The sequence below is a fragment of the Saprolegnia parasitica genome, assembly GCF_000151545.1.
Source record: "Saprolegnia parasitica CBS 223.65 unplaced genomic scaffold supercont2.70, whole genome shotgun sequence".
Taxonomy (NCBI): Eukaryota; Oomycota; class Saprolegniomycetes; order Saprolegniales; family Saprolegniaceae; genus Saprolegnia; species Saprolegnia parasitica.
In genome coordinates this window covers 91252-118406 of record NW_012156464.1, presented here as the reverse complement: position 1 = coordinate 118406, position 27155 = coordinate 91252, and the positions used below count along the sequence as shown (strand labels likewise).

Below are 27155 nucleotides of genomic sequence, written 5' to 3'. Positions count from 1 at the left end.
GCGTCGCCGCCGCCGGTCTGGATCTCGTCGTCGGCGTCGTGCAGTCGTTTGATTGGCCAAAAGACCGCCTTTCCCGTATTTAATGTCTTTAATTAAATATGGATACAAACACCAAGTATAACGGTGGGAAAACAATAAAAGCTCGACACCACCGAGCCGAGTCAGTTTTCGAACCCGCGCATCGGATGCAAGCCAACTTTGGCCGGAGCCACCGCCACATGGGCAACCACCTCCACCAGCGCTCCTTGCCGAAGATGCGCAGCGTGCTCATCTTGCTGCTCCCGCTCGCGTGCCTCTGCGTCGTCTTCTACGAGGTCGGCTACCTGCAGAGCTACGTGGCGACGCCATCGTCGCGCCACGATATGCCGATCTACGACGAGCACTTTCCGCTGAGCAAGCCCGTGGTGACGCGAGTAAACGCTCTCCACGAGCTGACGCCGTCGGCCACGAAGAAGCGCGCGTACAGCCTGCGGCAGCCGACCGACGAAGCGACAACGGCTGCGCCCACGACGGCTGCGCCCACCACGGCCGCGCCCACCACGACGCCGCCGCCGGTAGTGTCGCCGGCACTCGTGGCCAAGACGCCCAAGCCGGTCCACGCTGCCACGCTACCGCGGACGCAGTCAACGGCCGGACGACCATGGTGTTGATTGCCAACTACCGGGACACGCGCCGTTGCGCCGAGACCCTCGACTCGCTCTTCACGAACGCCGTGCACCCCGAGCTCGTCCACGTGAGCATCTTCGACCAGATCTACCTCAAGGACGGCGAGATCCGGTGCATTGACGCGTACTGCAGCAAGGTCGGCGAGGCGGCTTGCCGCCGATCGCAGATGGTCAACAGCACGATCGACGCCGACGACGCGACGGGCCCGACGCGCGCGCGCTACGAGACCGAGAAGGGCATCACGGACGAAGATTTCTGCCTCGCGATCGACTCGCACCTCGTATTTGTCAAGGACTGGGACGCCGAGCTCCTCTCGCAGTGGGACTCGCTCGAGAACGACCATGCGATCATTACGGTCTACCCCAAGTCGACCGAGCTCCTCAACAACACCGAGTATGCCAACCAGCTCCAGCTCATGTGCCACGCGCGCATCGAGTCGTCCGACGCCGACACGATGATCCAGTATGGCGCGCCGATTTGGATCCCGCAACCGCCCAAGCCGCGCCTCATGTCGCAACTCGCCGGCGGCTTCAACTTTGGCAACTGCGTCCAGGCCAAGACCGTCCGCAACGACCCGTACACGCCCTTTCTCTTCCACGGCGAAGAGTACTCACGCGCGGCGCGGCTCTGGACGAGCGGCTACGACTTTTACGTGCCGAAGAAGGACGTCGTGTACCATTGGTACGAGGAGCGCAAGGTCATTTGGGAGAAAGACTGGGACAAGCGGTACTTTGTGCAGCAAAAGGCCAAGCGCCGCATCCGCCACGCGCTCGGGCTCTCGTTTACCGAGGACGACTTTGACCACACGGAGATTGACGCGTTTAAACTCGGGTCGAAGCGGACGTTTGCGCAGTGGATAGAGTTTTCGGGCATCGACCCGAACGCGGCGTACGTCGGGAAGGAAGACAACCAGTTTGACAACTGCAAGGAGCTCACGTACGTATCGTACTAAACAACAACGAAATACTAGATTTTTGCACACAATAATATTGTCATGTATGGCGTTACAGCTCGTCCTTGGCCGGGGCGCGCGAAAGCAGCGATGCATACGCGTGCGTGTTGAACGTCAGCGCACATGTCGGGCACGGAAAGCCGCGCTGGTACACAGGCGTGTACCAAAAGTTGACGGCCACGTTGCGCGGCTCGTTCACGGCTGGCGACGACTTGACCTCGTGCCACCAAAACGACGGCTATCGCAAAGGCAGTTGAAGTGTACAGTTGATAGATTGCAGTCTGGAGAGATGGACGTACGAGGAAGAGCGCGTCACCTTCGTGGATGATGCAGCGCAGCGGCGTGGTGTCCTGAAAGCGCGGGTACTTGCGCATGTCGCTTGGGTTGTTCATGTCGACGGGGCTGTTGACCATCGAGGTCGACTGCAGGAGGCGCGTGCGATGAAAGACGCCGTCGTCGTCGATATCGTACTGCGCCTACGACGCGTCGTATTCGATAGCGTGCATGGCAAGTATCTCGGATCGATCCAGGATCGGTCTACCTCGCGGATGTGACCTTCATAGAGCCGCCGATTGTCGGATGGATCGATGAGCACAAACTCTTTCGAGCCCGCGACCATGACCATGATGTTTTCATACGCGTCAAAGTGCAGTTTACCCACCTAGAGAGTCCAGGGTAAACTCGGTCGCTATTGAGAAACGCGTCCAAGTATCGTACGCTTTTGCCGTCGCCAAACCAGAGGTTTTGGACTTCGAGCTTCAAAAAGTCGGCCCACGCGTACGACGGAATGTCGGCGAGGAGCTCGGGCACATAGGTCGTGAGCGAGAGGTACTCGAGGTAGTACGACGTCGACGAGTTGGTCGCACGCCGTAGCTTGTCAACAAAGGCGGCAAATGGCATGTTGGCGGCGGCCGGCCGGACAAGGACGCGGTCGGGCGACTCGAGGTGGGAAGCGACAAAGTCTGGGATCGCCACGTCATCTACCAGGTACACGCGACATTCCACTGCGCAGAGAGAGATCGTGGTAGAATACCAGCCGCTGACCACCACGCAAGCGGCTCGCAGCCCTCAAAGTCGCCCGTCGGCGACACCTTGACATGGACGTCGTTGCGCCCGATGCGCTCGAGGAGACGCTCCGTCGACCACGCCGGGCTTTGCATCGCGCTCTATCCATAAACATCGCTTCAGCCTGCTACTAGCAAGCGTCGAGCGTACGGTCGCTGCGTTTCGAATGATGAGCGGCTCGTTGCGGAGGACGTGGTCCTGGAAACGAGCGGTTGTCATCTCACTGGCGTCGACGACCTTGCACGAGCGGTCCGAGGTCGACCGTGGAACCGTAAATCGATTCGACTCGAGGGCGTTGACGGTCGCAGCGATCGGCTGCAGCGAGCCATCGAGGGCGCGGAACGTGTGGGCATGGCGGTTGACGAACGCGACGATCGCGTCCGGCGTCACAGGACCCTCTGTAAACACCTGCGGTGGGGGCAAACCTGGCAAGAGGCACGTGCGCGGCGAGGATGCGTCGTGCTTGGGGTAGTAGAGCAGGCGCGGCGACGAGAGGAGCTTGGGCACAATTTCCTCGACGAAGCAGAGGTCCTCGAGGGCAAACGCCGTCTTGGCCTGCCGGAACGCGTCCAGGGACGAGCCCATCGGGCCCTTGTAGACGACGCTCCTGCAGCTCGCATTGAGCGCGGGCCCTCCGAAGATTGACGCGCTGACGTGGCCAGCGCTCAGCGCGAGGACTGCAAGGATGGCGTCGAGATGCATTTTTGGATTGGTGTGTTGCGTGCGGCAGGCGCTGTTCCAAACAGAATAAAATACAGAATGGGAGTGTCGGATACCAACCAACGTCATACTATTCAGGAGACAACGACCAAGCATCCTCGAGCTTCCTGCGATGCATACATGACAGGCCAAGCAAGTGCTCGATGGACTGAGCGTTCGGCTTGCCCATGAGGAGCTGGCAGTAGATCGTGAGATGCCGCTGTATCCGGTGTATACAACATGTTTTAAACGGCAGCGTATGTTGGAAACCGCGGTGCGATCGGATTGGCCAAAATGCTGGTATCTACGATAGCAATCGAATAGAATTTGAATCTCGCCAGGATTAAAATACGAAAAGAAATTAGGACTGGATGCTTGTATGCTCGACAGGTAGGATTAAAAAAGCATGAATATTATTATACCCGAATCCTTGTGGCGGGAGGTGGGAGTTTGTTCGTTTTCCAGCGCCGCCAAGAGCAGAGCGATGGCCACCAAGACGACGCTTCCGTGGGTCGAGAAGTAGTACGTCCATCTTCCTCCGCCCGCGAGCATGGGCTCATGCGTCTACCTAGCCGCCCGAAGAACGTCAGCGACATCTCGCACCAGGACGAGGTCGTCAACACGCTCAAGTCGTCGATCGCGAACGGCCAGCTGCCCCACCTGCTCTTCTACGGCCCGCCGGGCACGGGCAAGACGTCGACGATCATTGCGGTCGCGCGTGAGCTCTTTGGCCCCAAGTTCCGCGAGAATGGCCGGTTCCTCGAGCTCAACGCGTCCGACGACCGCGGTATCAGCGTCGTGCGCGAGAAGGTCAAGGCGTTCGCCCAAGGCGCAATCAGTGGGTCGTCGTCCATGCCGCCGTTCAAGATCATTGTGCTCGACGAAGCCGACTCGATGACCAACGACGCGCAGTCGGCGCTGCGTCGCATGATGGAAAACTACTCCAAGGTCACGCGCTTCTGCCTCATCTGCAACTACGTGAGCCGGTACGACGTCTGTAGTATGCCAAGACATGCAGCTGACGTGCTATGCATGTAGGATCATCGAGCCTGTCGCGTCGCGCTGCGCCAAGTTTCGCTACCAGCCGCTTGAAGTGACCTCCATGACGGCGCGCATCCAGTACATTTGCGGGCAAGAGGACGTGACGTGCGCGCAGGACGCAGTGGACACGCTCCTCGAAGTCTCGAGCGGGGATTTGCGCAAGGCAATCAACTACCTCCAGAGCGCCAAGCAGCTCAATGGCGCCGAGATCACAAAAGACGACATCTTGGCCATCGCAGGCGTACGCAAGCCATTGCATTACCTCTTCCCGTAGCGCAACCTGTGTGTAGGTGGCCCCCAAGGAGCTCTTTGACAAGCTCTGGCGCCACGTCGAGTCCAACTCGTTTGATCTGATGAAGAACGAAGTCGACGACATTATTTACAGCGGGTTTCCCGTGCTCACGATCTTGCACCAGCTCGTGGACGAGATCCTTGCGCACAAGAGCATGTCCCCGGGCAAGAAGGCGACGGTCTGCCTCCGCGTTGCCGAAGCCGACAAGAAGCTCGGCGACGGCGCGAGCGAGCACCTCCAGCTCCTCGACGTCGCGTCGTTCCTGATGCAAACATACCACGAGACGTAAGACAAAGTAGGACAGCCGTGTTGCAATGATGCGTTTACTGCATGTGCGTCGGCGGGTTGATGCTTGCGCTGCCTTCTTGCAGCGACGAGAGCTGGCGCCACGTACCGTTCGACTCCTTCCATAGAGACACGTGGTCCTCGCCCGCAGCGACGCTCAAGATGTTGCCTAGCGCACATTTACAACTAGGAGACGAAGTCTTCCAGGACACGTACCCGTGATGGACCAGCTCAGTCGAAACACGGGCGACTTGAACGTGGGGAGGACCACCGACGACCACGGGCCACCCGCCGTCGACTGCGTCCAGACAGCGACCGTGTGATCGTCCGAGCAGCTCGCAATCGTATTGCATGGCATGCCAGCGCTTGGCGCCCAGAGCACGTCCCGAACCCAGTCTCCATGGAGTGGTGGCAGCTCTTCGATCCTACCGGCATGATGAGAGATGCGTCGGCTTCGTATTGAAGCGGTACCGCTGCCACGTGCGCGAGCTGTCGGCGTCGCTGAGCGTCCAAATCTTGACGAGCGAGTCGCAACCGCCAACAACGAGGCGCTTGTGGCCCTGGCCGCCGAGCGAGTTGTACGGCGCCCAGCTCAACGCCATGCAGCCGACGTCGTTGTCGTGGAAGTGCGACGTCGTGACCCAGCCCTCGCGCGTCATCGTGAGGACGGCGACAGTGCCGTCGGCGGAGGCAGACGCGAGCATGAGACCATACTCGTGCGGCGCAAAGTCGATGGCGTTGATGCTCGACGTGTGGGGTGTGTGCACGTGGAATTGGACCCAGTCCTCGGGCGCGGCCACGGGCGCGCGGTTGCGGAAGAAGACGATCTTACCGCACTGCGTCGAGGCGGCGAGCACGTTGAACTTGGGGTGCGACCATGCCATGCGCCAGACGGGGCCATCGCACGGGACCGGCAAGCAGGCGATGAGCGCACCCGGCGTCGTCGCGTCGCCCTTGGTCTTGGCCTCGTAGATGCGCACAGAGCGGTCGCCGGAGCACGTCGCAATGCGCTTGCTATGGTAGTCCATCTTCATGTCGTAGATCATGTCCAAGTGTTCGGTCTCGAGGCGGCCCGCTGGCGTCGCCGTCATCGTCGGGTCCATGCTGGCTGGAACGGACAGGTTTCGTTGTCATCATACGGATACCACACTCCCGGACAATCGCTCGGTGAACGCAACAGAGAAGTTACTGACGTGGCGCGCTCCCGTTTCAGTATCGTGTCGTGGCCCAATCAGCGCGCGCCACGAAAGATCTCCCGCGCAATGCAAGGCGCTCCTCGAAGTAGCAACAAAGACAACCCCTCGCACTACAATGACCATCACCCAACGACAAGCTCCATCGCTCCGTCCACCCCTGCATCGTAGAAGCATCTTGGCCCTGCGCAAGTCCCGCGCCAAGGGCAAGGAGCGCGTCATGGCCGAGGCTTTGCATCGTTGAGCGCACCAAGAGACAACGGCGATTTGGGTGTAGTATCGTTGTATGGCGGGAAGGATCCACCAATGCTTCGTGCTTGCAGAATAGCGAACGTGAGATACTGTCGTTGCCACCATTTGGTGTTCTCGGTGGTCCCAACCTATCACTTGTCTGATATTTTCAACGCGGAACGGGGTGGCGCGTTTGATTACGTACTCTTGCAAAGCAGAGCGACGCACGCCCTCGTGCCTCCTTCTCGCTCCCTCTCGCATCTACTGCGTCCGCGCTCATCTCTCTCTCGACTCGCTCGCGCCGTATAAATAGTGGCCTCCTCACATTGCAGCTTGGCGATGCGACGCGAACCAAGATCCAAGTCGCATCTCGTTGGACCAATCACGTCGTGCCACACCATGAAACCGGTCCATAGTGAGAATAAAAATACGCTGGTATTTAAATGTCACGTGCCGACGGTCCCTACGTCTTGACACACGCGCGACGGCATTGGGAACAAAAAATACGGCGCATTTTTATCCCGCGTTGCGGCGGATTCGAGAAGATCGCGCGAATTTCAACCGCCGCATACAAAAGGCAAGATGTTTGGCCGAAGAACAGAAAAAGAAAGGAAGGGGTAGGGGTTCATGAATCAACTGGCGCCTTTGTATGGGCGAGAAAGAGGCGGAGCACGATTTCAGCCAACCAGCGGCCAGCATTCGCCAGAAAGGAAAAAGAGCCGAGAAGCTCAGAACCCGTTTGTTGACTGACTGGACTTGAGGTAAGCCGGCGACGGCGCATGGCGGCCGCGCCGCAAGACGAGCGGCCGCCATGCACGGATGACGACGAGGATGGTGCTCATGGACCCTCTTCCTCCTCCTCCTAGTTCTCTTCCTAAGCACCATGAACCCCGAATAGTACGTGGATACGCTGGCAGATGGGGACAGGCCGCTGACGATGAATGTGTAGCGACTACCTGTTCAAACTGCTCCTCATCGGTGACTCGGGCGTCGGCAAGTCGTGCTTGCTCCTGCGTTTCGCCGACGACACGTACACGGAGAGCTACATCTCGACGATCGGCGTGGACTTCGTAAGCGCATGCAGCAGCGCAATGGGAAGGCTCATGCGAGCGTGGATGTAGAAAATCCGCACGATTGAGCTCGACGGCAAGACTATCAAGCTCCAGATCTGGGACACGGCCGGCCAGGAGCGCTTCCGCACGATCACGAGCAGTTACTACCGCGGCGCCCACGGCATCATCGTTGTGTATGATGTCACGGACCAGGAGTCGTTCAACAACGTCAAGCAGTGGCTCCACGAGATTGACCGGTACGCGTGCGAGAACGTCAACAAGCTCCTTGTCGGCAACAAGAGCGATTTGACGGCCAAGCGCGTCGTGAGCACGGACGCGGCCAAGGACTTTGCCGACAGCCTCGGCATTGAGTTCCTTGAGACGTCGGCCAAGAACGCGGCCAACGTCGAGAAGGCCTTTATGATGATGGCCGCACAGATCAAGAAGCGCATGGCGAGCGCCCCGATGCAGTCGAAGCCCGCCATCAGCCTCCAGCCCGGCCAGAACGTCTCGGGCAAGTCGGGCGGCTGCTGCTAAGCGCTCTAGTGGTTTGAACTCTGTGAAGAGTGCAGAAACCATGGCTGCTTCTTCCCACACGACAAGGAGCTCCGGCGAGTAGCCATGGATATTTTATATTTTTCACAACGTATTTTGCATTTCGTTGCCCTACTTGTCGTGCTGGAAAGCAAAGATCTCGGCGCGCATGACATAGGTGACCGCGAGGGCCAGCAGCACGACGACAGTGGGTACCACAACGCTCAACGTGTCCTTGCGCTCCCACGCAGGCGCCACGGACGTCGGTGCAGCCTCGGACGCGACCACGGGGTCGGCAGCCTTGGCGTACGGCTTGACCTTGCGCTCCTTGAGCTAGTACAAGATGAAGCTGTTTAGAGTCGCAACCGATGATCGTACCGACTGCTCGAACTCGTCGATCTTCATGCGCAACTGCCATGGCACCGAGATCTTCTCGCGCTGCAGCACCTCGATGAGCTCGTCGCGCTTGGCAAGGAACGCCACGTAGAGCTGGAGGACGGTCTCGCCCAGTTCCGGGTCCTGCTTGGCCTTGAAGTGGGCGTCCTGGAGCTTCACGTCCAGCTGCACGAGCTCGTTGCTGAGGCCCGTGATGACGTCCGTGCGCATCTCGACATGCTGCAGCGCTTCGGTGAGGAGCGACGCCATCCTCTCTCCAAAGGGCAAAATGGCTAGTCTGTCGTCAGCTGCGATTGGCCAAATATGTTTCCATGCTTATGTTTGATTGGACAAAAGTGGACACGTTGGACAAACTTCGTATTGCAGTCCTTGCAGGCGTTGTAATCGTCGTCGACTGGGAAACGATTCTTGGTAATCTACCTAATAGAGATCCAAGCAATACGTAGCCTTTCAACGCCAATCAGTGCTTCTTGCTTTTCCGTTGGATCTACCTGTTGGCACCCGGTTCTCAAAATCGTGAGCACCTGAGCCGTGACGAGGCTCAGCATATGCCCACAGAAGAGACTGATGAAAGAGCCACGTCGCTTCGAGCTGGATGCGGAGGCTTGCTAGTCATTCATGCCATACGCATTAGAGAACTACCGTTGCTCGACCCTACTACACCAAGAGAGGTATGCCCTTTCTGCGATCGAGTTCAAGATGCATGTCGTCTTGGGATTGGCTGAACGGCGTCAAATCCTGTCGACGCGCGCTTCGATTGGCCAAAAAGATTTTCCCGCGAACGACGTCAAGTGCCAAATCCGACTATGTTTAGCATCAACGGCCCCAGTGGTCCGACGAACCGCAACGAGCGGGCGCCACGACCGCCCGGCAGCGAGAAGCGCAAAGGGCATGCGCCTCGCCGGCCAACGACGGTCCCGAGCTCCGGCCATCCAACGCTGAGCGCCATCTTTCAAGTACGAAAAGAGATGCAACTGGCCATTTTGACAAGCACGGGAGCGTAGGGATGCAACTTGTACTTTGACGGACGCACCGGCAACGTCTCGTCGTCCGACTTCTGCGTGTTTGCACCCTCGATGGACTCATCCGGTGTGTGCCGTAGATACTACATGACCAAGATGGTCAAAGAGCATGGCGCCAGCGTCTCGTGAGTTGCTCTACCTGCAGCGTAGCGACTGAGACGATGTACTAGCATCATGCACCGCAAGACGCGCGTGACCCATATCGTAGCCGAGAACCTCAACGGCTCCAAGACCGAGGCCCTCCTCAAGGTACGACGCGTCGACACGTAAGATGGGTCGTCACGACCCCCTAGTCGAGGGGGAAGATTCTGTGCGTGCACCCGAATTGGGTCCTTGACAGCATCAAGAAGGGGAAGCGCCAGCCCGAGTTCAAGTATGCCATCTACAAGGACGCTGCGGCCGCCTCGAGTATTCAAACCTTTTTCCAGCCACCGACAACGACGACGTAATCACAGCCCCATATTTTTGTCCCTACTGCGCTTGCGTACTACCGGCTAGTTGAAAGCCAATGCATTCTCGCGGATACGGTAACGCGAGTGAGGATGCAGGGTGTGGCCGCAGTGGCCGCTTTGCATGACGATGCGAACGGCCGGTGCACCGTCGCTTCATCGCGCGTGAGTCTCTTAGCGAGTCGTCTTCATCTCCACGCTGCATAAGCTTCATCAACCAGCCGCTAGAGCTCGTCGAGCAATGACAGATACCGTGGATCAGACACGTCGGCGTCGGGAAAGGCAGCGTGCACGCATGTGTCTTGGCGAAATCGAGGTTGGAGTATCGAGGCGGCAGGTGGAGACAGCCGGCTATCGAGCAAACGGTGTCATGGGAAGTCTCCGCACGCCCTTCTTGCTGGTAGCTTGCTGACGTCGTGCTTGGCGCGACTGTTGAACTGGTGACCATCTTGACCAAACGGATCGCCGGCGCTGATTGGCTCGTTTTTTGCGGTGTGCACTTTCGACGTTTTTTGCAATCGTCCGATGCTTCGCCGCCTGTCGTCGCTCCGCAGCTTCCGCGGCTTCTCGACGGCCACGGACGCGGCGACCGCGTCGCTCCAGAAGGTGCTTCTGATGCGACGCCTCACGCCATCATCATCATCATCCTCATCCTGCGCAGGGCCTCTCCAAGAACAGCAGCAAGCAACAGCCGCAAGCGGACGACAAGAAGAAGGAGCCTGTCGACGACGCGAAGGCCAAGCCCGTGGACGCGCAGCCGTGGATCCAGAACGCGGCCGAGATGAACCTCGGGTCGTTTGCGCCCAAGATCGTCGTTGTCGGCGTCGGCGGTGCAGGCGGCAACGCAGGTCCGTCCTCCATGTCTGCTTTGCCGATGGAGCCGACATCGTCGCCTAGTCAACAACATGATCGCGCGCGGCCTCAAGGGCGTCGACTTTCTCGTGTGCAACACGGACGCGCAGCACCTCAAGACGACGCTGACGGACAACCGCGTCCAGATGGGCTCGGAGCTCACGGGCGGCCTTGGCTGCGGCGCCAACCCCGAGGCCGGGCGACTGGCCGCCGAGGCGAGCTTGGACGAGATCATGGACAAGATTGGCCACGCCAACATGGTAGACGTATGAGGCCGATACATAATGCGCTGATCTGCGTTGGTAGATGTTTGTGACGGCGGGCATGGGCGGAGGCACCGGTACGGGTGCGGCACCAGTGATTGCTCAAGCGGCGCTCGACTCTGGCATCTTGACCGTCGGCGTCGTCACCAAGGTACTAGACGAACGACGCGCTTTCCACCCATCATACTACCACGCCACTTGTAGCCGTTCAAGTTTGAGGGCAGCCACCGCGCCAAGCTCGCCGAGCAAGGCCTCCACGAACTCAAGCAAAGCGTCGACACGATGATTGTGATTCCGAACCAGAACCTCTTCAACATGTCGACCGAGAAGACATCGCTCATGGACGCCTTCCGGTATGTCCAGCATCTCGATCCTTGCGTCGCGATAGGCATGGCCTCGTAGCGTCGCCGACGACGTGCTTCTCTCGGGCGTCAAGAACATCACCGACCTCATGGTCATGCCGGGGCTCATCAACCTCGATTTCGCCGACGTCCAGTCGGTACGACCATGTCCTCGATCAGTCCTAAAGCACAACCGATCATTTCAGGTGATGACGCGCATGGGCAACGCCATGATGGGCAGCGGCGAGGCTGAGGGCGACAACCGCGCGCTCCGTGCCGCCGAAGCCGCGCTCTACAACCCGCTTCTCGGCGACCTCTCGATCCGTGCGGCCAAGGGCATGCTTGTCAACATCACAGGCGGCCCGGACATGACGCTCTTTGAGGTCGACGCCGCCGCCGAGCGCGTGACGCAGGTACCGTCTCACGCGTTACATGGCGCGTCTGCATCGTACTATGGGAATAGGAGGTGGAAGATCCGCTCGCCAACATCATCTTTGGCTCGTCCTTCGACGCCAACATGACGGGCAAGATCCGCGTCTCAGTCGTCGCGACGGGTATCGCGGACGAAGGTCGCTCCAAATAAATCATCTGTAATGACGACAATCATGAGTCATGATTGTCATGATTCATGACAGACGGACCGCTCACAGTGGTCTCATGGCGAGGAGGAAGCGCGTGGAAGGCGACGAAGGAGGAGCTTAAAATTAGATAGTCGAGTGAGTGCGAGGGTTAAAGTACACGAGGTAAGGCGGAGAGTCGAGGATTGATCGTCTAGATCAAGATGCCGGTGGCCTTGGTTGCTCGGCCCGACGCCATTTCCCGTTGAATGTCGTCGAGCTCGAACGTCTCCCACATCGTCGAGAGCCGGTACATCTTTTCCTGCTTGGTGTTGGCATAGCCGTCGGCAATGACCACGTCCTTAAGTGCATCGACAACCGACGGCCGCGCGTCCGTGCACTTGGACGCGCCGTCCAGATACGACGACTCGGGGTCATGGGCGGCGCTCGATTCTTTGATGAACGAGCACTTGACCTGGCGTAGCGTCTTGGCGTCGCTAAGCGATTGCGAGATGCGCGTGCGCCGCTTCGAGACTGCATACGACATGTCTTTGGCCGAGTTCATGGTCGAGCAGTCCGAGTCGAGGCCGCCGTTCTTGGTGCGCTGCGTGAGCATCAGGTCGTCGTCGTCGGCGTCGCGTCGGACGATCGACGAGTGGCGATGGATCGGCTGCGCGCCGCGGTGAAAGAAAGGCCGGACGATGTTCTGGAGGCCGGCGCCGCATGTGTTGCACTTTGGCTTGGCCGAGAACGCGCGGCCAATGATGATTTGGATAAAGCTTTGGAGGTCGCGGACACGCTGGCGCACGAGCTTGTTGGTGCGGAACCACGCCTTTGGCGGAAACGGAAACGACGCGATCGCGAGCGCCGTGTTGGCGCAGCCCGGGCAGCCCTGGCTGCGCTCCAAGAAGCGCAGCACCTTCTCGCGCAGCTCCAAGAACTGCGAGTAGCGCCGGTTGACGGTCCACTCGGCCAGAGGCGCCTCGTCGACCTTGACGCAGATGCAGTAGAGCGTGTGCGATGGCCGCTTGAGCGCCGCCGGGATGAAGACGGCGATGCCCACGGCGGCGTCGGCGACCGACGTCGTCGTCGTCAGCATGCTCGTGGCTGGTGCAATGGCGAATGGCCTCGTGCGTAATGCGATGCAATCAAGAAGGGCGTGTCGCATGGATCGCCTGGAATTCAGCGTTTTAATCCAATACAAAAATCAAGCTTAAAATGAAATTTTAAACCCAGTCGAAGTGCATGGGATCTTCGTGACAACTTCGTCGAAGCAAATCCGTGAGTTACGATTGGTCCATTTTGGCGCGGCCTGGTTTGAGGGCGGAGACGAGGACTTTGCCTTTCTCGGCGTCCGAGCGCATGTGATATGCATTGCCTGCGCCGGCCGCAGTGCTACTGCTGCTACGCCTGAGCGCTCGCTTACTAGCAGGCCGTCAGAGACCACAGGGCCATGGAGACGCAATCGCGATAGACGGGCTGGCTGCGTGGGGCGACGGAGCGATTCAGGGCGTGCGATTCAGTGCGCATGGATGACACTCGACAAGCCCGACGCGCCGAGGATATACAGCAGTAGAAACAAGGACCTGGCAAGGTGCCACTGATCTCCGCGGCTGCCCGATGCCGACGACGCTGCATCAAGCGTGTCATCGATGCGCGCATCGTGCTTGCAACGACCGCGGCTGGGAGGTGGGATGGACCGTCTGTCATTGCGCGCTGTCGGATGACGCTAGGCTTGTCTGTCGGCGTCCACGCGACCGACGTCCACTGCAAATCTCTCATCTTGGTCGCGCACAGGATGCCCCCAGATCACGCCACGTGTGGTTTGACGGATTCCAGCTGTTTTGGGGGACCCCGTGTCGCGAATCGCATCGGGGTGGGCCCAAATTGGTGTAATTTGTGTTGGGCCCCATGCGTTTGGCGCAGCTCGCGCTTGAGCGCAACGTCCGCTCCGTGCTCGTCGACCTCTCGTCCGGGTACCACGTACGTCGTTATCGGTCGCATGCTTGCGCCTCACGCTTGCGCTCTAGGCGGCCACGTGGCATGCGATCCTTCCCGCCCTCCGCAAGTAGGCAATGATGACCAGCGTTGCGTCGAGCTCATGGCTCCACTAGGTCGGGCTTCAAGCTCGGTGTGCATCTTCCGCCAGCCGCGACGCTAGATGGCGCCTACGACTTTGCTACGACCGAGCGCATGGTGCGAGACGTCGTCCATTGCGCTGGCGGATTCGATCTCGTGGCTAGAGTCAAGCGGCGTTCGTCGACGCGGCCGCATCGACGCTCGCCGTGCCAGCGAGCCGCACGCTGCTCGTGCAGCCACAAGCCGCCGAGCATGTTGCGATGGTCGGCCTCGATACGAGCACAGCGGTGCCCTTCCCGACGCCAGATACGCTCGTGCAGGGTACGCCCGTGGATCCAACTCTCTTTGACGTGTGCGTAGATCTGCTCGGCTTCCAGCACTGCCTCGACCCTCTCTACCGCGCCTTTGGCCCGTATGCGATCCGGTTGTCCGAGGTCTTTTACGAGTCGACCCACTCGGTCGCGCTCGTGAACCTCAAGCCGATCGTGCCAGGTACAAAACACTTAGCATTTTCCTCGACAAAAGCGATAGCATTCTGTAGGCCACGTCCTCGTCATTCCAAAGCGCCGCATCGATCGCTTCACCAACCTTGACGCGGATGAAGTCGCCGACTTGTGGCAGTCGGCGCAGGTCGGTCGGCCTCCCCGACCACTCCTCCAATGCATCGTCGTCGTAGCACATTGCGAAGCACTACAACGCGCCGGCCTTTACGTTTTCGATGCAGGTGGCATTTCATGTCATCATGTCCTCTCGTCGGCTCATCGAGTCGTCTCTCGTCCATAGGATGGCGCGGCCGCCGGTCAAACCGTGCCCCACGTGCATGTGCACGTGCTGCCACGCACGCCCGGCGACTTTAAGAAGAACGATGACATCTACGACGAGGTAGAGAGACGAGGTATCGTCGTTGCCTTTATCAATCGTGTTGATAGCTGGAAAGAAACGACCAGCGGCGCACCATGGACCTCGACGAAGACCGGCCGCCTCGCACGCTCGATGCCATGGCCGCCGAAGCCGCCCTCTTGCGACAGCGTTGCCGTCACTAGAGGAGGAAGGACGTCAGCAGTTTGGCGGCTGCCGCATCCAACGACGGCAAGGCGCAAAACGGCACGTGTACGACGGACGCAAACCCTTCGTCGACCTAACCACACGAATCGAAACCTTGATAGTGGCCAGGTCGCCTACCGAGGGCGGAACGAGGTTCTTGAAGAAGCCGTGAATCACCATGTCGGGCACGTCCGACTTGTGTTCGGCCGCGTCTGGGTGCAACTGCTTCATGAGCGCGCGAAATGCATTGAGGTGGAAGACGAGCGGTTTGGGCAGATCGAGGTAAAAACAACGCACCGACACCCCCTATTCCTCCATCGCAACCGCCTACAGTACCGTCACCTTTGTATTACCTGTGCCTTGGCCATCTCGATCCACTCCTTCCGGCTCTACCATACGTCCATGACGACGGCAAATCAGAACGGACGCTACCTTGACGTCGCGGTTCGTGTTGTCAATCAGGACGCTCTTGCCACCGCGCAGGCTCTCGAGCGCGGCCTGCTTGCACTTGGCGGGTGTCTTGAGCGTGTCTTGGTTGATGCGCGCGTAGTCTACCGTAAATCTGTCAAAGCGAAGGGCGTTTCGCGAGGTGCACCGCCAAAGTAGGTGCGACAGAACGTGCTCTTGCCCGAGGCCGGGCTACCGACAAGCACGACCATCTCGGTCGCGTCCGAAGGTCGGCACGTCGCATCGATGGCGTTCACGTCTAGCATCCATTTGTAAACATGTCGTACGAGGGATGTCATTACCTTGAAGGAGCGAGCGGGGGTCGAACCCGAGGTCACGGAGCGTCGGGTCACAGTGGAGGCTCAGCTTCGAGTTGAGGAAAAGCTGCTCGGGCGTCCAAAACGGCACGCCGAGGTTGAGGGCAAACTTGTAATCCCCTGCAGAAAAGTCTTTCTTCGCCTTGCCTGTGGCTGCACACGCCTTGAGAGGTTTCTACAGTGCTATGTGTGGGGTACCTTTGGGCCGCCCGGCAGCGTCGCCGCAGTAGAAACTCTGGGCCATGTCCACATCGAGGTGAAACTCCGAGACCTAGGAGACTTGAACCCGCGCCAAGGCCCGTTGCCGTCGCACCATAAAATCCCATGCCCCCGTGCGTGGCTTGCGGTTCATGTCGTTCTCGGGCAAGAGAAAAAACCACAGCGGTAGCGCCAATGTCGCTGCAATCGCTTCGATCTTGCCCTGTCCACGCAGGTAGTTACGTTGCGATGCAATATGACGTGGTACCTTGAGCCCTTTCTCTGTAACCTTGCCCTTGGAGAGACCGCTTTGGTTGGAGAAGACGACGAGCTGGAACCCGTCGTCTTCGACGAGCGACCGAAGCTTTGTGGGCACCGACTCGTGCCAGAGCTTCCAGTCGTCGTCGTGGACAGCGAACGTCTTGCCGCTCTTGGTCGTAATGAGCGTGCTGTCCATATCAAAGTCTTGATGCGGCGCTTCGCCACTATCGACGGCGTGGCAACGTTGGCGCACCAGAGAATCGACCCGGCCTTGGCCCATGTGCACGCCGTCGTTACTGCTTTCACCTTCTTGGCCACGGGCTCGACGTCGATCGCACGCTTGCGAGGCAGCGGAAGCAGCTTCTTTTGCGCAAGGCAGTCTTGGCAGTCTTGGAGCCACTGGACGGACGCAGGAGGGCCAACGACGAGGTCTGTGCCATCTCGACGACGACGCCGCCCGCCTCGGCGATCTTGGTGGCAAAGACGCCGAGCTGCTTCGTCGAGAGCGTCTTCGGGTCGAGCGCTACCGTCTTCTTGGCGAAGAAGGCCTTGGGCGACCGTGTGATGAACTTGTCCATCGTCGCGCTGATCTTTCGCTCGGTTCGGACCGGTGTGCCAATGCCATTGGCTGCCGTTTCCGGATGGAAGGTATCCGGACAATCGCGTGGCACAACTCCACGCTTCGCGCCAAGCCGACGCAGCTGGCGCCCATGTTGCCGCGAGCGTCGATCTCGTCGGCCGCCTTCTCTCGGGTGCGACGAGGAGCTGCCTCGATGGGCCGCGCCAGCGCCTCATGACAGCAGGCGTCAGCAGGCGACGTTGATACGTACACGGACCCAGCCAGTTCTGCCGCCTCGTTTTTCTTGCACGGTCGAGGCCCGTCACATGCGTCCCAGTTGCTGCAGCTGTTGCTGCCCATGTAACAAGGTCAATGCGCTGCGGAGCTCAATGCCTTGGAAGGACATTGCGATGGCGAGCGACGATCCTTCAGCGCAGAGCTTGGCCGCGTCACGGTAGGTAGCGAGTAGCCTCGGGAGCGACGCAGCCTCGTGGCTTGGTCGACTTGATAGCGTGGTTGATAGCGTCGTTGATGGGGTGGGCGGACTGGAATCTTGCTATCGGGCGCCTGCGACATGCATTCATGGGCCAATGAGAAAATTCCAACGGTTTCTGCCAATCGCTGACGAGTATCAACACGCAGCAGAGTCACTGCCCCATTCGCTGCCCCACTGCCGGAACCATGCGCCGACGCCGAAGTACGAAGGCGTCGACGCCGACAGTAGCCGTGGCGCCGCCGCCAGCCGAGGCCAAGGCCGCCAAGAAGATCATCAAGGACCAAGCAACGTTCAAGCTGCACGTGCATGGCCTCGAGTTCCATGGCGGCGAGGAGCTCGTCTTAAACCTCGACGCGCTCAAGGCCGAGCTCACGTTTCCGGACGACGACAACTACGTCATGGAGATCTACCCGCTCAACAACCACGACGAGCCGCGCCGCCACTTGCTCATGGACGTACCGTCGGCGGACGAGCTCAAGGCGAAGAAGCCTGTGAAAGGCAAGATGTCGCTCAGTGTCCTCAAGGACACGGCGAGCCTCTTTAGCTTGCCGGCGCTCCAAGACGTGGTCGTGCGCTTCATCGAGAAGACGCGCGTCGAAGTCGACTTTGTCGAGGTCTCGATGAAGGACCAGTTCCTCTCGCGCCGCGACCTCTGGTACTTGAAGCAAGCGATGGTCGGCAAGGCCGTGTACGTCGGCAAGATGGTGCGCATGCACGGCGCGCGGCTCCAGATCACCGAGATGGTCTTTGAGAACGACAACGTCACGAGCGGCGTCCTCACGGCGAAAACGTGCTTTGTGTACCGCTCCAAGTCATCGCGCGTCTTTTGGCTCGTCCAAGTGAGCCCGGAAATGTGGGACATGGTGCGAGAATCCTCGCTGCCCGCGCCTTTGTTCATGCCTTTATGCATAGGCCAACGACGGCGACTTGTACGCCGAGGAGCTCTTGCGCATCGCGCACGTCCTCTTTACGAAGTGGCAGTCGATGCACGTCTCGCACAGCCTCACCATCATCTTCTTCGCGCGCACGTTCTACGACACGCCGCCGCCGCCGTCGATTCCGTCTGTCGAGGACGACGGCGTCTGGTTCCACGACTTTTACAAGGTCATCTCGTACGGCAAGAACGGCGCGACGGATGCGTCGGTGCTGCTCACGGACATGAAGCGTGAGCTCAACGTCCTCCCGCATATCTGCCAGTGGCGGCTCGACGGCGACACGCTCCGCGCGGGGACCGGTCGGCCCGCGACCGCCCGCGACGGCAACGTGCTCGAGGCGCTCAATCTGATTTTGAATATTTATGAAAAACACTACATGGACCGCGACCTCAACCGCAGCGGCCAGAACATTGCGCTCTTCACGGCCGGCAACGGCATCTTCCGCGTCAACCAAGACCTCGCCGAGATGACGGAGCAGCGCATGATGGACAACGGCATTGGCTTTGACGTCATCTCGCTCTCGACACCGCCCATGGAGCCCGTGCCCCGCTTCTTGTTCAAGAAGCCACCGCCGACAATGACCAAGCCCGTCTTTCCCGGTGTCGTGCCGGCGTGGATCAGCATCTGCTTTAGCCGCTACGAAGAGCAGCTCGCAACAGGGTTTGAACCGCTGCCGCACTGCCGACTCTTTGCGCTGCCGTCGACGGGGTGCCCGAAGCCCCTCGCGTTTCTTCTGCGGCACTTTAACTACGACGCAATCGCAGATGTGCTCACGCCCGTCCTAAACGCCCATGTGCCACCGTCGCCGGTCCCGACCGCGGCCAGCAACGCGCTCGTCAAGACGCGCCCGCATGCGATGGTGGCCCTCGACGACTACGACGACGACGTCTTTGCTCTGCACCCGACGTCGTCTCTGTCGAGCGTCGACAAGTCTCCGATGCTGCTTTGCGCGACGCCGCCATTGCACGGTGGCATCTTCTTGGCCAACCCGAAGCGCCTCCCTCGGTCCAAACCGACGCTCGCGGGGTCGCTCCCGAGCAACTATGGGCTCTCGCCCGAGCTCAAGGCGACCATGGTGCCGGCGCTGCGGTCGCCGATGCACTTTCAGCTGCCAGCGCGGTACGCGAGTCCCCAGCCGGGCGGGAGTCCGCAGTCGCCGCCCCGCGGCTTGGTCGCACGCAAGCTCACGAGCCCGCAGTTTATGACGTCGACCATGCCGTCGTCGTCGTCGGCCAAGAAGGACGAGAGCAACAAGCCGCAGGTGTCAACCTTGTCGCTCAACAGCAACCGCCGACGGTGGAGCCAAGTGTACCGCTACGATGTGCAGCAGCAGAGCTTCACGCTGGACTGGAAGAGCCTCTGCGTGCCGGCGCTGCTGCCGTTGACGAGCGACTTTATGCCGAAGCCAAAGGAACTCGGCGACCACTACTCGCAGGTGCCGTATGCGGTGACGCTGCCGGTCATTTCGAACGGCGGCCACGACGGCGGTGCCATGTACAGCAGCCACAAGGAGCTCGTGTGGGAGATGGTCGCGCAGCGCTTCTCGCAAGACTTTCAACTCGTCGAAGAGAAGCTCACGCACGACAACACGACCGTGTACAAGCTCAGCATGGGCCACCGCATCCACGAGATCACGTACAACGGCGACAGCCAGCAGATCGACGTCAAGCGCTATCAACTGCGCGCCCGAGGTACGATGGCCTTTGCACCAATTCGACGTGGCATTTCCATGCGTAACATGTAGAACCCATGAGCGACGATGGCAAGCGACGAGGTACGAGCAACTTTATCCATCCCGTATTCCCACGCTCAGGTTGCTCAACATGTACATACATATATAGGCAGCAAGATGGACTATCTCTACGCCATGTGGTCGCCCCTCACGCAGACGTTCCTGCCGTCCAAGCAAGAATTTCGCAAGTACCCGATGCAAGAGTACAGCTGGAACTACCTCGACCACCTCATTTGCGGCTACTACGACAACATGACGGAGCAAGTCAAGTACAAGCGCGGCCACTACTGCGTGCTCCCGCCCGCCCTCGCGCATCTCGCAGACGACGACGACCGCGAAGCGGCCTTGCAAGACTACGGCGACAAGTTCAATCGGTTCCTCGACTACATCCGGCTCAAGGCGCGCGGGAAGGACGACAAGACCGAGTCCGACGCGACGCTCCTCGACGTGACGCCCCTGCTGACAAAAGTGCAGCAAGCGGCCAAGGAGGAGCGAGAGGCCAAGGCGCGGGACGCGCAGAAGGCGCTGCAAGAGGCGCAGGAAGCTGGACAGACGCGGCAGGCGGTCAATGGCAAGCCAGCCGACACCGTCGACATTGAGAAGGACGTCAAAAAAGGCAGCAGCGACAAGGGCAAAGACAGCAGTGCGCCCAAGAACCCAAGTGGGATCTGCAAGGTCCAGCAGAACGTGGCCAAGATCCCGCTTCTCGCACCCGACGCGCCGCACAGGTCGCTCCGTTCGTATTGAACGACTCTCTCACGATGATGCGACATAGCCAGCAGTGGGTCAACCTTCGCTACGACATGGAGCTGCTTCCGACGCAGTGCTTTCATTTGGAGGTCCAATGGCTCGTGTGTCGCAGCGCGCTCGTCGACGACTTTATCACGGGCCTCACACGCCGTGCGAAGCAGTTTAGCCTCGACATCATTCCCGTGCTGGACACTATTCTTGTCTTGAGAGCTCATTGTGTGCGTGTGTAGGTGCCTGAAAACTATGGCGCGAGTACGCTAGATATCCACCCGCTCATCTGCCCCGTGCACTTTGCGATCCATGTGCCGAGCGTGCTCCCGATGGTGGAGAAGGCGCTCGTGTCGACCCTCGGCTTTTGCGTCGACGGTATTTACACGGCGACCAAGGAGCTGCTCCCGACGCAGTACAACGTCCACAAGCCGACGGGTGATCGGAACTACCGCCAGTACGTCCACCGGGAGCTCTCGTGCTTTGTGCGCGTCACCGATGCGAGCGTCGTGTGGATCTCGAGCCGCCGCCTCCACTCGCCCGAGATGAAGGCGCTCTTTGAGACCGTACGAGCCTGCGTCGCCGACCTCCAGGCCACTGCGCTGCCGCCTCTTGCGATCGCCGCAACCTGCGCCGTGTAATGTGCATCAAATTCGAGTGGTTGCAGCATCGTATCGCAGACGCGGATCTATGGCACGTAAGGAGTGGTCCATCCATGTGCATCTTCGCATCTTTACCACAACCTTGCATGCGACGCCTCGTCCTGGGCGTTCGATGCAACTCGCTCGCGTCGCCTTTTTTTCAAGAAATGGGAGCATCCCACAATCCCCTTTGTACAGTATTTCTTGAGAAAGAGTGGCACTCCGTTGACGACGCGCCGCCAGCGTCCCACGGGCGTTGTAGCGTCCAAGGCAGCGACGCCAAGGCAGCGCAGCTGAGAACGCAGGGTTTGCAGTCTACTGCGACGTCACCGCTGGTCGGGTTGTCGCCGTCGTTTAGGCGGGACATCCAGACGTATTACTACTATATATCGATACAGGACGCGCAGTGCAGTAGGGACGAGAAAGGAACGTGGTGGTGATGGTGGTGGTGCCATTAGCACCGTCGTTGGCGCTGCCTCTCGCTGATCTGGACGTGGCCTTTCCGAAAAAGGGGTGCTCCCACGACCCCTCAAACGTGTCGCGCGCTGGTTTTTTTTACCGGCGCCGGTTGTTGACGCTGGCAACGGCCTTCAAGAATCCGCGTTGCATACAAACATCAAGTGTCTTTTGGATGCTTGCGAGCGGCAGTTTGCAACTTTCATCACGACGATGATACCTCCGCTCCAGTTCGAGTCGTACAAAGTCCGGCCCGACCGCCGTGGCAGCGACCCAGGCCCGGTCGCGCCGGCGACGTGGCAGCTGCCCTTCTCGCGCGTCTCGCCGCAGGCCCTCGGCATGGACTCGGTGCGGCTCTGCGCCAAGAGCGAGTGGGCGCCGAAGGGCAAGGACGTGCGCTGCGCGTGCTGCGACAAGAAGCTCATCCTCTTTGGGAAGCACAACTGCCGTGTCTGTGGCGACCTCGTGTGCGGCCGCTGCTCGGTCAAGCGCATCAAGACGTCGTCGCTCAAGTCGATACGTACCTGCGACAAGTGCGTCCAACACAACCTGATGCAGTTCAACCGCCGCCGCCAGCACCAACAACACGCCGCGACCGAGGCCGCGCCTGTCGTGAGCCGCCCGATCGTCGCGCCGCGCCCGCGCGCCATGACGACGCACGAAGTCATGCGTCCATCGCCCGTGTCGACGCTCCGCCACGCCTCGGCGCGGACCATGTCGGTGCACGCTGCGGATGCGCCAGCGCTGCCCCGGCTCGCGTCGGTGCGTTCGATGCCGCGAGCCGCGTCCAGCCGCGCGATACCGACGCGCCCGCCGTCCGAGGCCACGGGCTTGTCGTGGCAGTCCAAGGTGCTCTTCCTGTACGGCCTCGTTCTCTGTGGTGTCATTGTCTTCGAGGCGCCGCTCGATGTGACGCTCCTCCTCTTTGCAATGCTTGCGCTTGCGTTTGGCTGCATGGCACGCATCGAGTATGCATCCAGCACCAAGCAAGTCGATCGGATATTGGGCTAGCCTCGACATCATGAAATAATTTATTCCGTGCACGCTACCACACTATTAGTACGAGGACGACGCTCAGATCGGCCGACGGCGCATGGGGCAAGGCGGACCTTTCATCTAGGCGGGAGCGACGAAGGCTCGGCGTAGATTCCCATGCGCATTCGACGCGGCGGCCAAGTCTCGAAAGGGACAACACAAGCGCGCAGACAGCGACGTTGGTGGCGACACGCGGACCCGTACTTTCGTTTTGGAGTGCGTGAGAAAGCACGTGAAACAACACGTTGGTAGCAGTCGCTGACGCGACCGCAGTAGAAGAGGTTAGGAGGTGGTCGGGACCTCATCAAGACCCCGGTCTGCCGCGTGCGCCACGTCCGTCGCCCACGCCTGCGCGCCGACGCCATCGCCGAGTTGCGCCGCCGATACCATCATCATCGCGTCAGGACCATTCATGTCGGCAGTATCTACACCATCTACTTGTACCGTATTACCTGGACGACGATCGACCCATCTAGCGCGCGTGTTCCTGCAGCCCCTTGTACGTCGCACGCCAACCGAAGAACTGGCAATTGGCGATGGCAGCCAGCCCCAGCCGCAGAGAAAAACGGATAAAAACACCCAACGTTGAAGCCATCGTGAGTTCTGGAGTATCGGCAATACGACGCATTGACCTCTACGTACAAGGCTTGCCAAAGCCATAGCTTGCATGGGTGCTCTGTAGGGGTCTCAAACGCGCATGGCTATCGGCACTAACGGCGAGCCGCGAGATGTAGATTCCTAGTTGCGTGTGATTAGAGTATGTAGCCTGCGCCAAACCGCTCGTTATCCGTAACTTGGGGGGGCACGATGGCGGCGGGCGCGCCGATATCGCCGTCCAAGGAGAGCAGCATGCGCCGCGTGGCCGGCAACGACGTAGAGCCATGCTCACTGGTACAGCTAGCTCATGCGGTTCATGTAGCGCTGCGCCGACTGCAACAAGGTGTTTCCGCAGTGGTCGTCTGTGACGTTTGGCGTCTTACTCTGCCTCGGTTGCGCCGGCGTCCACCGGTCGCTGGGCGTCCAGACGAGCTTTGTCAAGTCGCTTTCCATGGACACGTGGACGGCGCGGGACATTGCGCTCCTCGAGGCCGGCGGCAACGGCAAGTGGACCACCGTGTGCCTTGCCGCGGGTATCTTTGAACGACCCATCGCCGACAAGTACACGTCGTCGGTCGCCGACGCCTACCGCAAACGGTGTGCATCGCAGCGCTCTCTTGTATCTCACGTCATGTAGGATGTCGGACGCGGCCGGGTGCCCTTTCTCGGCGCTGGACGTGCTCGCGGACCTCGGCATCGACCCGCCCGCCTCGCTCGATGCGCTGTGCTCGACGTTGCCGACGTCCGGACGCAGCAGCCCCGTCCGACGCTCGTCGCTCGCGTCGCTCGACGCGACAACAATCATCTCAGCGAGCGCGCCGGTGCGGGCGTCGTCCGAGTCGGCCATCCGCCGCGAATCGCTGACGAACCTCGAGGCGTCGCTTCAAGTCAAGTGCACGCTCTGCGAGGACCTCGTCGATCTCTCGCACCTCAACGCCCACTCGCAGTCGTGTGCGACCTCTGCGTCCGTGGAAACCATCGAGTTGGACGCCCGACTCGGGTCGGCGACATCGCCTCTTGGCCTGAGCTTGACCAAGGACGAGCGCGGCGACACCGTGGTCTCCAAGGTGACACCGGGCGGCGACGCCGACGTCGCGGGCGTCGTCGTTGGTGCCCGCGTCATCGCTCTCAACGGGTCGCTCATGACCAAGTTTGACACGATCATGCAGAGCCTTGACGTGCCCCGGCCGATCGGCGTCCGCTTTGCAATCGACCGGCCGTTCGTCGCGTACGACGTGGTCCTCCACGCGACCGAAGTCGGCTGTACCTTCCAGACGTCCCTGTACAAACACGTCATCGTGACGACTGTCGAGCCAAGTAGGCCTTCCCGCACATATAGATAGCACCAGGTAGATGGCGCTCTGTAGATGGCCACGGCGCTGCTGCCGGCATTCTCGTGGGGTCGCGCGTCTACCAAGTCAACGGCGAGGCCTACGCGGTGGCATCCGACCTCCTCCGCGCCCTCTTGAAGGCGTCGCGCCCGCTCACGCTGCGACTGCACCGCTACGACGATGCGCTGATACGACCGTGGCACAACACTAACACGTGAGGTTGCAGGTGCTCGTCGGGTTTATCGCTTCTGCTACGTCGTCAAAGCTCAGCGACTAGACCTCGGGCGAAAGCGGCGTCGCCGCGAGCATCGCAGGCTGCTTGTACAAATTGGCATCGATGGGCGGGCGGTGGCCGAGCCGCGCCCGGTGGTCGTCAAGGGCGACGCACATCTCGATTGGGAGGTAGGCCGAGACGGGCGGGAAGAGCGCGAGCATGTAGCCATGGAAAAGGGCCGTCGCCGCCGGCAGCAGGAGCGCCGCGAGCACTTGGCTCGGCGCCTCCTTGAGCGTCAGGAGCCCGAGGAGCGTGATTTGCGCGATGCCGAGCGCCGTGATGAGGTACACGTAGAGCTGCGGCCAGTAGACGCCCGTCGAGCGCGTGCTCGGTTGGAAGACGCACCACGCGAGCCGTCGAAACACAATGTCCGACACGAAGAAGAAGACACCACCCATGTACGCGAGCAGCGGCGCAAGCGGCGCGAAGGTCAAGACGATGAGGAAGATGAGGAAATGCTGGGCGAGCGGGATCGTAATGTCAAACTTGGTCGACGCCGTCATGGGCACGAGGCCGTACCACGGCGCGTTTGTCTCGCGGGGCGTGAGCTGCGGCGCCAAGAGAGAGTAGACACTCCCGAGGACGATGGCGACGAGGCGGAAGAGGTGCACATGCAGCGTCAAGCCCGTCTGCACGAGGATGAAGCTAAAGAAGAACGTCGACTGCCCCGGCAGACTCGACCCGAGGAGCGTCACGAGCTCCAACGGCTCCTTCGCGATGCGTGCGAGCTGATCGGAGATGGCCGAGATCGACCCGGCAATCGCCGAGACGAAAAACACCTGGACGAGCTGGTACGCGACCTACATGCGCACCGTCAAGCCGCCGCTTCGAACCCGCCAAAGGACGCACGTATTTGGTGAAAAGCGAGGCTTCGATCGCGTTCTGGGACGCGTGGCCTTCGCCGACCGAGAGAATGCGAAAGAGCAGCGGTGCCAAGCTGTTCATAACGACGAGCAGCAGCGGCGAAAGCTGTTGCAAAAGGGGCTGCAGAAACGGGAATTGAACCAGCGCCGAGTCGAGGTTCGGGATCACTTGCCGCAGCTAATACAACCAACAGCCAATGAGCCCCATAACGAACACATGCTCTCTACATACCGACGCCAGTGCGACGACAAACGTGGTCGGGACGGTCCAGAACAGAATCGCGAGACCCGTGATGCCAATGCTCAAGAGCAGCGCCGTCTTGCGCTCGACATAGTTGAGCCGGCCGACGTTCTCCCACACAATGTCTTCGGCGGGCGGCGCCTCCTGCACCTTCATCTCGGACGGACGCGCGGTCTGCACGATCTGCTGGATCGTGTTGGTCGCCTGGAGCGTCGAGAAGGCAACGAAGGCGGCCGACCGGAGCACATTGGACGCATGCTACGCATGCTACACCCATCCGTATATTCCTAAGCGAGAGAGAGAGATGGACTACCTCGAATTGGGCCGCCGCCTCGTCCACGGCCACGTGGAGGTCGAACGCGACCTGCTGGCGCTGCTGCTGGACCGCTTGCTTGGGCAGAAGCGGCGTCGACTCGAGCGGCTGCGCTTCAAAATGTGCTTTTGTCGCGAGGAGCTGCGCTTGCTTGGCGTTGAACTGGACGCTGCCGTTCTTTTGCTGGGCCTCAATCGCTGCAATCGAGATGCGGATGTCGTCGTTGAGTTCGTGGAGCCGGTCGCGGTACCACGCGATCGAGTCGACCTTGGAGTGGTACCACATCGAGTGCGGGTCGTACTGGTAGTGCGTGGGCCGACGCCCGCACTGCGCTTCTAGGACGAGCGCGTGCTCGAGGCTGGCGCGCACGTCAATGCGCTCGGCGACACGGGCCTCGAGCTCGCCCGACTCGACCGCAATGTACACGGCTTCGACTTGGTGCGGGAAGATCGTGTCGAGGTACTTTTTCAGCGCCGCATGCGACCGCAGGTGCAGCGGCAGGTCGTCGATGAGCACGCTGTACTGCTGCGTGTCGAGCTTGGAGAGGAACTCGTGCCGGCGCTCCTTGTACGCGACGCTCTCGTCGTAGATGAGGTACATGGTCGTGAGCGTGATGCCAAAGGCCGCGAGCACGGTCGCCCACAAGCGCTTGTCGCCGTCCGTGAGGCCGCCGATCGTGAGCCGGTCGACCCAGTGCGCTTGCGGCTG

The 27155-nt window shown here is 60.4% G+C and overlaps 16 protein-coding genes across 16 annotated transcripts in view; 10 read left to right on the top strand and 6 right to left on the bottom strand.

Moving 5' to 3' along the window:
* Window positions 1-185: 185 nt before the first annotated feature.
* On the top strand, window positions 186-1618 carry SPRG_11949 (hypothetical protein; the record flags this gene model as incomplete). The annotated part of the gene is made up of 2 exons (XM_012350826.1): window positions 186-404; window positions 467-1618. The coding sequence occupies 2 exons, from the start codon at window positions 186-188 to the stop codon at window positions 1616-1618; spliced, it is 1371 nt and encodes a 456-aa protein (XP_012206216.1).
* Window positions 1619-1659: 41 nt separating this feature from the next.
* SPRG_11948 (hypothetical protein) lies at window positions 1660-3385 on the bottom strand (the record flags this gene model as incomplete). The annotated part of the gene is made up of 6 exons (XM_012350825.1): window positions 1660-1856; window positions 1918-2094; window positions 2160-2279; window positions 2336-2598; window positions 2652-2784; window positions 2834-3385. 6 exons carry the CDS (start codon window positions 3383-3385, stop codon window positions 1671-1673), a joined length of 1431 nt encoding a protein of 476 aa, XP_012206215.1. The 3' UTR covers window positions 1660-1670.
* Window positions 3386-3849: 464 nt separating this feature from the next.
* SPRG_11947 (hypothetical protein) lies at window positions 3850-5046 on the top strand. The gene is made up of 4 exons (XM_012350824.1): window positions 3850-3904; window positions 3955-4368; window positions 4421-4664; window positions 4714-5046. The coding sequence occupies exons 1-4, from the start codon at window positions 3867-3869 to the stop codon at window positions 5002-5004; spliced, it is 987 nt and encodes a 328-aa protein (XP_012206214.1). The 5' UTR covers window positions 3850-3866; the 3' UTR covers window positions 5005-5046.
* On the bottom strand, window positions 5012-6104 carry SPRG_11946 (hypothetical protein; the record flags this gene model as incomplete). The annotated part of the gene is made up of 3 exons (XM_012350823.1): window positions 5012-5169; window positions 5217-5425; window positions 5472-6104. Coding segments are annotated over 3 exons (973 nt in total), but the record flags the coding sequence as incomplete, so codon positions are not given.
* A 1027-nt stretch (window positions 6105-7131) lies between these two features.
* SPRG_11945 (Ras-like GTP-binding protein YPT1) lies at window positions 7132-8145 on the top strand. Its single transcript, XM_012350822.1, has 4 exons — window positions 7132-7185; window positions 7291-7321; window positions 7374-7494; window positions 7546-8145. Exons 2-4 carry the CDS (start codon window positions 7308-7310, stop codon window positions 8011-8013), a joined length of 603 nt encoding a protein of 200 aa, XP_012206212.1. The 5' UTR covers window positions 7132-7185; window positions 7291-7307; the 3' UTR covers window positions 8014-8145.
* Window positions 8001-8676, bottom strand: SPRG_11944 (hypothetical protein). Its single transcript, XM_012350821.1, has 2 exons — window positions 8389-8676; window positions 8001-8343 (listed from the first exon to the last, which is right to left on the bottom strand). The coding sequence occupies exons 1-2, from the start codon at window positions 8653-8655 to the stop codon at window positions 8143-8145; spliced, it is 468 nt and encodes a 155-aa protein (XP_012206211.1). The 5' UTR covers window positions 8656-8676; the 3' UTR covers window positions 8001-8142.
* A 523-nt stretch (window positions 8677-9199) lies between these two features.
* Window positions 9200-9886, top strand: SPRG_11943 (hypothetical protein). The gene is made up of 5 exons (XM_012350820.1): window positions 9200-9362; window positions 9411-9454; window positions 9509-9553; window positions 9599-9677; window positions 9722-9886. The coding sequence occupies exons 1-5, from the start codon at window positions 9213-9215 to the stop codon at window positions 9875-9877; spliced, it is 474 nt and encodes a 157-aa protein (XP_012206210.1). The 5' UTR covers window positions 9200-9212; the 3' UTR covers window positions 9878-9886.
* A 489-nt stretch (window positions 9887-10375) lies between these two features.
* On the top strand, window positions 10376-11919 carry SPRG_11942 (cell division protein FtsZ). The gene is made up of 8 exons (XM_012350819.1): window positions 10376-10483; window positions 10539-10725; window positions 10775-10989; window positions 11036-11143; window positions 11197-11345; window positions 11395-11491; window positions 11540-11746; window positions 11797-11919. Exons 1-8 carry the CDS (start codon window positions 10403-10405, stop codon window positions 11914-11916), a joined length of 1164 nt encoding a protein of 387 aa, XP_012206209.1. The 5' UTR covers window positions 10376-10402; the 3' UTR covers window positions 11917-11919.
* Window positions 11920-12013: 94 nt separating this feature from the next.
* On the bottom strand, window positions 12014-12989 carry SPRG_11941 (hypothetical protein; the record flags this gene model as incomplete). The annotated part of the gene is made up of 1 exon (XM_012350818.1): window positions 12014-12989. One exon carries the CDS (start codon window positions 12987-12989, stop codon window positions 12105-12107), a length of 885 nt encoding a protein of 294 aa, XP_012206208.1. The 3' UTR covers window positions 12014-12104.
* A 1240-nt stretch (window positions 12990-14229) lies between these two features.
* Window positions 14230-15105, top strand: SPRG_11940 (hypothetical protein; the record flags this gene model as incomplete). The annotated part of the gene is made up of 6 exons (XM_012350817.1): window positions 14230-14290; window positions 14330-14461; window positions 14511-14635; window positions 14658-14693; window positions 14753-14851; window positions 14899-15105. 6 exons carry the CDS (start codon window positions 14230-14232, stop codon window positions 15010-15012), a joined length of 567 nt encoding a protein of 188 aa, XP_012206207.1. The 3' UTR covers window positions 15013-15105.
* Window positions 15026-16814, bottom strand: SPRG_11939 (hypothetical protein; the record flags this gene model as incomplete). The annotated part of the gene is made up of 12 exons (XM_012350816.1): window positions 15026-15040; window positions 15084-15107; window positions 15152-15319; window positions 15367-15402; window positions 15446-15564; window positions 15609-15719; window positions 15763-15930; window positions 15976-16048; window positions 16091-16198; window positions 16244-16460; window positions 16490-16635; window positions 16683-16814. The coding sequence occupies 12 exons, from the start codon at window positions 16812-16814 to the stop codon at window positions 15026-15028; spliced, it is 1317 nt and encodes a 438-aa protein (XP_012206206.1).
* A 662-nt stretch (window positions 16815-17476) lies between these two features.
* SPRG_11938 (hypothetical protein) lies at window positions 17477-19970 on the top strand (the record flags this gene model as incomplete). The annotated part of the gene is made up of 2 exons (XM_012350815.1): window positions 17477-18154; window positions 18204-19970. 2 exons carry the CDS (start codon window positions 17477-17479, stop codon window positions 19968-19970), a joined length of 2445 nt encoding a protein of 814 aa, XP_012206205.1.
* Window positions 19971-20075: 105 nt separating this feature from the next.
* Window positions 20076-21363, top strand: SPRG_11937 (hypothetical protein; the record flags this gene model as incomplete). Its single annotated transcript, XM_012350814.1, has 3 exons — window positions 20076-20686; window positions 20734-20890; window positions 20939-21363. The coding sequence occupies 3 exons, from the start codon at window positions 20076-20078 to the stop codon at window positions 21335-21337; spliced, it is 1167 nt and encodes a 388-aa protein (XP_012206204.1). The 3' UTR covers window positions 21338-21363.
* A 643-nt stretch (window positions 21364-22006) lies between these two features.
* On the top strand, window positions 22007-22842 carry SPRG_11936 (hypothetical protein; the record flags this gene model as incomplete). Its single annotated transcript, XM_012350813.1, has 1 exon — window positions 22007-22842. One exon carries the CDS (start codon window positions 22007-22009, stop codon window positions 22802-22804), a length of 798 nt encoding a protein of 265 aa, XP_012206203.1. The 3' UTR covers window positions 22805-22842.
* A 763-nt stretch (window positions 22843-23605) lies between these two features.
* SPRG_11935 (hypothetical protein) lies at window positions 23606-24993 on the top strand. Its single transcript, XM_012350812.1, has 4 exons — window positions 23606-23701; window positions 23748-24022; window positions 24063-24742; window positions 24793-24993. Exons 1-4 carry the CDS (start codon window positions 23636-23638, stop codon window positions 24972-24974), a joined length of 1203 nt encoding a protein of 400 aa, XP_012206202.1. The 5' UTR covers window positions 23606-23635; the 3' UTR covers window positions 24975-24993.
* Window positions 24994-25029: 36 nt separating this feature from the next.
* The window catches only part of SPRG_21067 (hypothetical protein), a gene marked incomplete at both ends in the record, with an annotated part of 2745 nt that continues 619 nt past the window's right edge, over window positions 25030-27155 (bottom strand). The window contains 4 exons of the mRNA XM_012350853.1: window positions 25030-25830; window positions 25880-26071; window positions 26111-26392; window positions 26448-27152. Of these exons, the coding sequence (XP_012206243.1) occupies window positions 25030-25830; window positions 25880-26071; window positions 26111-26392; window positions 26448-27152 (1980 nt within the window). The remainder of the gene's footprint in view (window positions 25831-25879; window positions 26072-26110; window positions 26393-26447; window positions 27153-27155) is intronic.

Excerpts from the sequence above, each read along its gene's own strand:
- SPRG_11935 (XM_012350812.1), top strand. The coding sequence starts at position 23,636 with ATGGCGGCGGGCGCGCCGATATCGCCGTCCAAGGAGAGCAGCATGCGC. Across the intron at positions 23,702-23,747 it reads GCCGCGTGGCCGGCAACGAC|CGCTGCGCCGACTGCAACAA; the intron begins GTAGAGCCATGC and ends CGGTTCATGTAG. Across the intron at positions 24,743-24,792 it reads CGTGACGACTGTCGAGCCAA|ATGGCCACGGCGCTGCTGCC; the intron begins GTAGGCCTTCCC and ends GGCGCTCTGTAG.
- SPRG_11947 (XM_012350824.1), top strand. The coding sequence starts at position 3,867 with ATGGCCACCAAGACGACGCTTCCGTGGGTCGAGAAGTA. Across the intron at positions 4,369-4,420 it reads ATCTGCAACTACGTGAGCCG|GATCATCGAGCCTGTCGCGT; the intron begins GTACGACGTCTG and ends CTATGCATGTAG. Across the intron at positions 4,665-4,713 it reads ACATCTTGGCCATCGCAGGC|GTGGCCCCCAAGGAGCTCTT; the intron begins GTACGCAAGCCA and ends ACCTGTGTGTAG.
- SPRG_11943 (XM_012350820.1), top strand. The coding sequence starts at position 9,213 with ATGTTTAGCATCAACGGCCCCAGTGGTCCGACGAACCGCAACGAGCGG. Across the intron at positions 9,363-9,410 it reads CGCTGAGCGCCATCTTTCAA|GGATGCAACTTGTACTTTGA; the intron begins GTACGAAAAGAG and ends ACGGGAGCGTAG. Across the intron at positions 9,678-9,721 it reads AGACCGAGGCCCTCCTCAAG|TCGAGGGGGAAGATTCTGTG; the intron begins GTACGACGCGTC and ends ACGACCCCCTAG.
- SPRG_11945 (XM_012350822.1), top strand. Across the intron at positions 7,495-7,545 it reads CGACGATCGGCGTGGACTTC|AAAATCCGCACGATTGAGCT; the intron begins GTAAGCGCATGC and ends GCGTGGATGTAG.
- SPRG_11944 (XM_012350821.1), bottom strand. The coding sequence starts at position 8,655 with ATGGCGTCGCTCCTCACCGAAGCGCTGCAGCATGTCGAGATGCGCACG. Across the intron at positions 8,344-8,388 it reads TCGACGAGTTCGAGCAGTCG|CTCAAGGAGCGCAAGGTCAA; the intron begins GTACGATCATCG and ends ATCTTGTACTAG.
- SPRG_11942 (XM_012350819.1), top strand. The coding sequence starts at position 10,403 with ATGCTTCGCCGCCTGTCGTCGCTCCGCAGCTTCCGCGGCTTCTCGACG. Across the intron at positions 10,484-10,538 it reads CGACCGCGTCGCTCCAGAAG|GGCCTCTCCAAGAACAGCAG; the intron begins GTGCTTCTGATG and ends CATCCTGCGCAG. Across the intron at positions 10,990-11,035 it reads AGATTGGCCACGCCAACATG|ATGTTTGTGACGGCGGGCAT; the intron begins GTAGACGTATGA and ends CTGCGTTGGTAG.